At 41.1% G+C, this 7,091-nt stretch overlaps 1 protein-coding gene across 1 annotated transcript; it reads left to right on the forward strand.

Moving 5' to 3' along the window:
• Positions 1-1,730: 1,730 nt before the first annotated feature.
• On the forward strand, positions 1,731-3,813 carry LOC121760493 (long-chain-fatty-acid--AMP ligase FadD26-like). The gene is made up of 2 exons (XM_042156151.1): positions 1,731-2,148; positions 2,333-3,813. The coding sequence occupies exons 1-2, from the start codon at positions 1,731-1,733 to the stop codon at positions 3,811-3,813; spliced, it is 1,899 nt and encodes a 632-aa protein (XP_042012085.1).
• Positions 3,814-7,091: the final 3,278 nt, after the last annotated feature.

The following is a 7,091-nucleotide window of genomic DNA, read 5'->3' on the forward strand; positions in this document are numbered from 1 at the left end:
ATGAGTGAAAATGAGTTAGTGGAATTTGTGTCCATTACCAAAAATATTAAAAGTGAAAGATGAGAATTTTTAAGAACAGACAAAAATAGAAATAAGAGTAAAAGCCAAAATTGGTCCTGAACATATGATCATTTTACGTTTTTGGTCCTAAACATGATCTTTTGGATTAAACTTTTAATTCTGATTTTTTACTCCCTAATTAATTCCCTAATTATTTTTATAAATATGCTTTTAAAATTAGAATTAAATAATATGTTTAGGGAGTGTTTCACTTCAATTAAATAATATGTTTAGGTTTCTTATGTGGAGTGTTTCACTTCAATTTCTATCTTCCTCCTTCCTCTCATCTTTCATCTTTTTCATCCCATTCATCTCAAAATTCTAATCTACAGAAATTCAAATTCTCCATTCATTCAAAAAATATAAAATTGAAATTCATCTTCAAATACCTAACATAATCAAGAATCCAACAAAATCGAAGAATCCCAAAATTGAAAAACCCAACAAAAATGGGAGAACCTCAAATCTGCTAGCTAAACAAAATCAAGAACCCAACAAAATCGGACAAAATCGAACCCACCGACGGCGCCGAATACTTCCTCTCCGCCATCGCTATTTTCCCCTCATCACACCCTTCCTTCTCCCCCAACAGTGAGGTACGCCACCTCCCCTCCCATCCTCTTCCCTCAGTTTCAATTTAATCTCAATTTATCGATCGATAATTTTCACCAGAAAAATCTTATCCTCCCAATTTCTCCTTCGATTTCAAATACCCCTTCGCTCGGTTTCACAAAATTGAAAAAATTGGGGCTAGGGGTTTCGAAAAATGAATTCCCAAATAAAGAGTGGGTTTTTCTACAGCTTGAAGCAGAAGGAAGAAGCAATTCAAGCAATTGAAGAGGATGGCAAAAATGAGAGAAATTTGTTTGACATGTCGTCGCCGGAGTCGCGGCCAGCGGCGGCGAAGAAGCTGGAGTGGATCGTGTTCGGGGGTGGTGATGATGGGTTTAGGATGTTTATAAAAATAATTGGGGAATTAATTAGGGAGTAAAAATCAGAATGAAAAGTTTAATTTGGTCAAAATTATGATTAAACCAGTTGACCGTTAGTTTTTAACGAAAATGTTGATGGAGGACCAAAATGATCAAATTTCAATGTGCAGGACCAACAAATCCAAAAGATAATGCTTAGGACCAAAAACGTAAAATGGTCATATGTTCAGGACCAATTTTTGCCTTTACTCTAGAAATAAATACTAACAAATTTTCAGGACGAATAGAGTATTAGCTACATTTATTATATACCTTGTTTTCACTCACAAGTTGTTAGTCTTTGATGCTCTACATATACACAACTTATTTTGATGTTTAAAATTAAATTGAGACATAAATATGCAATTATGATCTCGTAACCAGTCGAAAGTTTATGTCTTCATTGTGGGCTTGAGTTTAGAAATGTACGTGGGATATTCGAGAGGATTGGACCCTTTCATCAACATAGTAAATAACGAAGCATAATCCATGTATAAACACCAGCTGTACCATGTTTTTAATCACAAAATTTGGGATATCCATGGAATATTTTTTAGTCGTACTCACAATTTTTGTATCCATCTACGTGTAGGATACCGTTACAGTCCCAATCCTGCTCACGTGGTTTATCATATTTATATCCACAATATTTTCTACTAAATCTAACACACACACACGCGCGCGCGCTAGCAAAAAATCATGAGTTGTGAAAACTATGATCCCTGTTTCCCGGACCAGCCCGTAGTGGATATGTACCTCCCAATATGGGCCAGCCTCCCCGCCTTCCGCCACAAGCCCGCCTTCATTTGGGCCGAAGACCGGGTGGAGGGCCCCTCCTTCTTAACCTACGCGCAGCTCAACTCCGCTGTGCATTCCATTTCATCGTCGTTATCACAATCTTTGCACAAGGGCGACACTGTGGTCATACTCAGCGGGCCGGGCCTTGAGCTGGTGGAGATCATCTTCGCTTGCCAACGAGCCAGGCTTATCGCGGTTCCCGTCACCCCTCCCCACCTCTCATTAGCAAACAATCACAACCACCACCACCTTGTGAGGGTTCTCTCCCAAACGAAGCCTTGCGCCGCCTTAGCCACACGCAGTTATATCCGCGCTGCAGGTAAGGGGGTATTTAGACCCCCCCTACCAACTTTGTTTTTTAAAATTGTTTCTTATTTTATAAAATCTTTAAATTTATTTAAATTTTGTGTAAATTAATGCAAAAGCTCCTATGAATAACACAGAATATGTTTTTAAGTATTATTTTCTGCGTCCGTTTCTGACTACTACGCATGACTATGCAGGAGAATACTCCTCATGCACGAGCAGCCGTCTGTCGACGCTTCTGGAACAACTCAGATGGATCGCGACTGAGGATTTGATGGAACAAAGCGAGCATCACGAGACGTCGGGATATGAGGGATGTAGAGCGAACGAGGTGTACTTAATTCAGTACACCTCGGGAGCCACAGGCATCCCAAAACCCGTCCTCGTGACGGCAGGCGCCGCCGCTCACAACGTCCGGGCGGCGAGGCGGTCCTACGACCTTCACCTGAATAGCATGATCGCGTTATGGCTGCCTCAGTACCACGATTGCGGGTTATTGTTTCTTTTGTTGACTGTTGTATCCGGGGCGACGTGCGTGCTGGCATCACCCAGCGCGTTCGTCGCCCACCCTAGGATGTGGCTGGAGATGATCACCGAGTATAAGGCCACTTGCACCCCCGTCCCCTCTTTCGCGCTGCCTCTCGTCGTTCGACGCGGCGGTGGGACCTCCGGCCTCCACCTCGAAACCCTCAAAAACCTAATCATCATCAACGAGCCAATAATCAAGGCTTCCATCGACGAATTCGTCCGAGTTTTCTTGCCATTGGGGCTTAATCCATCGTGCATATCTCCATCTTATGGCTTGGCAGAGAATTGCACCTTTGTTTCGACGGCGTGGAGGACCGGCGGCGGTGGCGGCGGTTTCCCAATTCATTTCCCAATTCACAAGAATCTGCTGCCTAGCGCGAAGCTGCCTACTTCAAGAGAAGAAACGCTAGAGGAAGATATCGAAATTATGGTGGTGAACGAGGAAACTCATGACCCCGTCGACGACGGCGTTGAAGGTGAGATATGGATTTCTTCCCCGGGTACCGCCCTTGGGTACCTCGACCACCCGTCGCTAACGCGTGAGGTCTTTAACAGCCGGCTACGCGACAGAGTAGCCGGCTGCTACATCCGGACCGGCGACAGGGGAGTAGTCGTTGGAAAGGAGAGGTATCTCTACGTGATGGGACGGTGCTCCGATGTGATCAAGGGCGCGGTGCATCCCCATTACGTGGAGACAGCGGCCTATGGTAGCTGCCCGAGGCTGCTGAGGCCAGGATGCCTCGCAGCGTTCGAGCATCGGGGCGTGGTGATGCTCGTGGCCGAGGTGCTCAAGCCCGAGCTAGAAAATAATGCTTTGGTGAGTGTGTGTGAAGGGATTCGGAATGCGGTTTGGGAGGAGGAGAGGGTGGAAGTGGGCGTGGTGGTTCTTGCGAGGAGCCGGAGTGTTCCGAAGACGACGTCGGGGAAGGTAAAGCGATGGGCGGCGAAATATGCGTTTGAAATGGATGAGTTAAAGGAAGTTGTGAGGGTGATATTTGGTGAAGATGGATGCAAGTCTACAGTGTTTGGAGAGAGAGTATGTGAAAATAGAGTGAGGGAGAGAAGTAAGGATCGGGCGGTTGTTGAGGAGGAGGAGAGACAAGGGATCCTTCTTGCTGGAAATCGTCTTTCCTTACAATCCTCGTTGTAAGAATAGTTGTACTTATTTAATAAGTTGCATGCCTCTCTTTGCTTTTACATGAGTGATCGTGATCGATATACAGTAGTCCCTTCGTTCCTGAAAGTTTATCACACTTCTTTTTTGTACTTATTTTTGTAAAAATAATAATGAATAGTTGTGAAACCCGATTTTGTCAACACTTGGAGGCTAGCTCCATTACTTCTCATTCCTCGCTCTTAGTCCAAAAATCATTTGAAGACTTCAGTCATCTGCCGAAGGGGAGTCACCACCGTTCCAGCCAGCAACCGTAGTTAGAAGATCTACAGTTTCATGGCTCTCGGAGCAAACAATCTCTACCGTTTTGCTTTTAAGTTTTTCGTAGTTTAAACTCGTGTTATTTTCTTGCATCCGATGTGGATCGTAGTTATTTTCTTGTTTAAACATCATGTGCTTTGAATCTCGTTTAAAATGAAGTTGATGTTTGTTTTCTCTCGAATTTCAGTTATCGCTTTATTTCTTTCTGTCTAGCTAGTTAGATCTAGTAATTTCATGTTGATTTTGTTATTTGCATCTTTGATTTATCTCGTAGGCTAGATCTGGTTATTATGCAAGTATTACAAGTTTCTAATTGGTTTAACTCAAAGAAAATGTCTAAGATTTGTCTCCGTTTAGTTTATGTTACCTTGATTTCATGTTGATTTTGTTATTTGCATCTTCGATTTATCTCGTAGGCTAGATCTGGTTATTATGCAAGTATTACAAGTTTCTAATTGGTTTAACTCAAAGAAAATGTCTAAGATTTGTCTCCGTTTAGTTTATGTTACCTTGCATGTTAGTAGTTTGAGTAACCGTAGGATTCTGCATGTTTAATCGTTTTGATTTCGAAATTGAGTCCAGATCCGAATGTTCGCAAGTTTAACTCAAGCTTTTGTTCATGGAGCCTTCATTTCTCTGCATTTTTGTATTACTTGGTGAGGAAGATAATGTCACAATCTGATTTTGGGACCACTTTATGCTTTTAACCACCTTTCACCTTTTGTCCTTTAACTTTTTCAGTTTTTTCTGCAGATCTGGTAGTTAGTTGGTTAGTGCAGTCTGATATTTTCTTTTACTTTTGTCTGTCCATTTATAGAAATTTTGAACTTTTCACATGCACCCAAGCAGTCCAGTTCTTATATTTACGTACACAGCCATATTTTGAGATGATAGTAACTTACTGGTCAGGATAGTATAGGTTCCCTTCAGTTTCACGTCTAGATTAAACTCAACCCCAAGCGTGGTAGCAAACCAACCCTTCTAGAATGTCGTCTCAATTGTATTACGCCTACATCTATCTCTCGATTATACTATACAGTAGAAGTGGGTGAGGTTTTGATAACATGTTTTAGGTTTCGTGTCAACGACACGACTAGGTCTGTGGTTCCCTCCTGACCAGCTGAACACACGACCCTGCTCAAACCTGCCCTTTCAAATGGCGCCGTTGCCGGGACGGATGGCATTTTTACATACGATTGTTGCATGACACTTTGGTGTATGTATTTTTTATAGTATTTCTTTTATTTTTGTTTTCCAGTTTATGAGAAGAGGCCCAAACTTCGAGCATTGGAGGCCAACGATACTCCCGCGAGGAAAAATACTTGTCACCACATGTTCTATCTTGTCGACCGCATTGTCTGATCTAGGCACGAGCAGTGACGAGGAAAAGGTTGCACTAGAGGAGCAGGAACCCAAATCACCAATCAAGTTAGAGGAAGGCGCAGCAAATATGGCCGAACTTATAGAGGATGATCGTGAGATCGGGTCATTGAATGCTCATTCTGATGGCGAGCCTCCGCAAGCTATCATTGCCCCAGCTGGGCAAGTTGCGTGTGATGTAAAGCAGCACGTTATATGTAACGCCCCACTTTTTGAACCCTAATTTTCGAACCCTAAAATTTTTGCATTAAATGTTTTAATGCCGTGAAGTATGTGGATTAATTGACGAGTGAATTAATTGTTTGATTTCTATGTGACCTAATTGTGCTTTGGAGTTGAGTTTTGGTTTGAATAGTCAACATTGTTGGAGAAATGACGTGGCCGTTGAATGGTCAATATAGTTGAAGACGTGACGAGAATGTGGAATAATCAATCTTGTTGAATTATGACGTGAGTGTTTGAATATTTGATGCGGGGTGAGATATATTGTGGTGAATTATTTTTCTAAGGGTGAATGAGATTAAATAGGATCATCAATAATTAACTTGCCCTTTTTATTTGAAACTTTCGACCCCTACCTTATTCCTAGGGAGATTTCGAAAATTCCCTTATTTAAGGGAAGAAGGAATTGTTTATTATATATTTTGATCCCTTATTTATTCCCTTCCATGAATAAATATAAAAATTCTAGCAAATCTTACCGTACCTAAGGAGATCTTGCCATATCCTATTTTTATTAAGATTTAAATTTAATTCCTTGTGGGAGAAGGAATAAAAAAATCGCCTACTCCATATATTATTGGGGGGGTTATTATTTTTATTCTATTCCGTATTAGTTTATTCTACTCCGTGAAATACCAAATTAAATTATAGGCTAATTAAATAGCCTAGATTTCGAATTCCTCCTTATTCCTCTCCAAAAATCACGCCAACTACACTCTACCATATCTTTCAAATCTTTAATTTATTTAATTAAAGATATTATGTTTTGCACTCTACAAATACATGAGAAACCCTAAACCTAGGAATAAAAAAAACACCTCCCTCCCTTCCCTCTCTCTCCCACACGATTATTCTCCTCCATCTCTCCTTCTCCACCAATTCTTCACCAATCCCTTGTTCTTGCATCATTTTGGAGTTGGAGATTCCAGATTTATTGAAGAATCGAGCCACTTTTCGCTTCTACCGATTGTTTTCGCAAGAGAAAGGTATATTTGAATCATCTTTCTCACCCTTACCTTTGAATCCATGTTTCTTGATTCCCTCATGCATATAATGACTTGTTGGTGAATGATATGTAAATGTATGAGAACATGGTTGTGATATCCTTTTGAAGCATGAATATATGTGCTTGGGTGAATGATGGATAAACCCTAATTCGAAATTGTGAAGCATGAAAACTGTGGCGTTTGGACAGTAGATTCCGATGTGTGTTTGACTGACCAAATGATCTTATTTTGGCATGAATTTTTAACTGAGTACAATTTGAGATGTCCTCTGTGTCGTGTATAAATTTCAGCCTCTTTTTGACGAAAGATGAATTTTTAATGAAATTTTGAAATCAATTGTGCAGTTCTGTCAGAATTTGTATTCTCGACCAGTGAGTTTCGTTT

This window comes from Salvia splendens, chromosome 13 (assembly GCF_004379255.2).
Source record: "Salvia splendens isolate huo1 chromosome 13, SspV2, whole genome shotgun sequence".
Classification (NCBI taxonomy): Eukaryota; Viridiplantae; Streptophyta; class Magnoliopsida; order Lamiales; family Lamiaceae; genus Salvia; species Salvia splendens.

Coding starts and splice junctions, on each gene's coding strand:
- LOC121760493 (XM_042156151.1), top strand. CDS start 1,731: ATGAGTTGTGAAAACTATGATCCCTGTTTCCCGGACCAGCCCGTAGTG. Junction 2,149..2,332: donor CAGTTATATCCGCGCTGCAG/GTAAGGGGGTAT, acceptor ATGACTATGCAG/GAGAATACTCCTCATGCACG.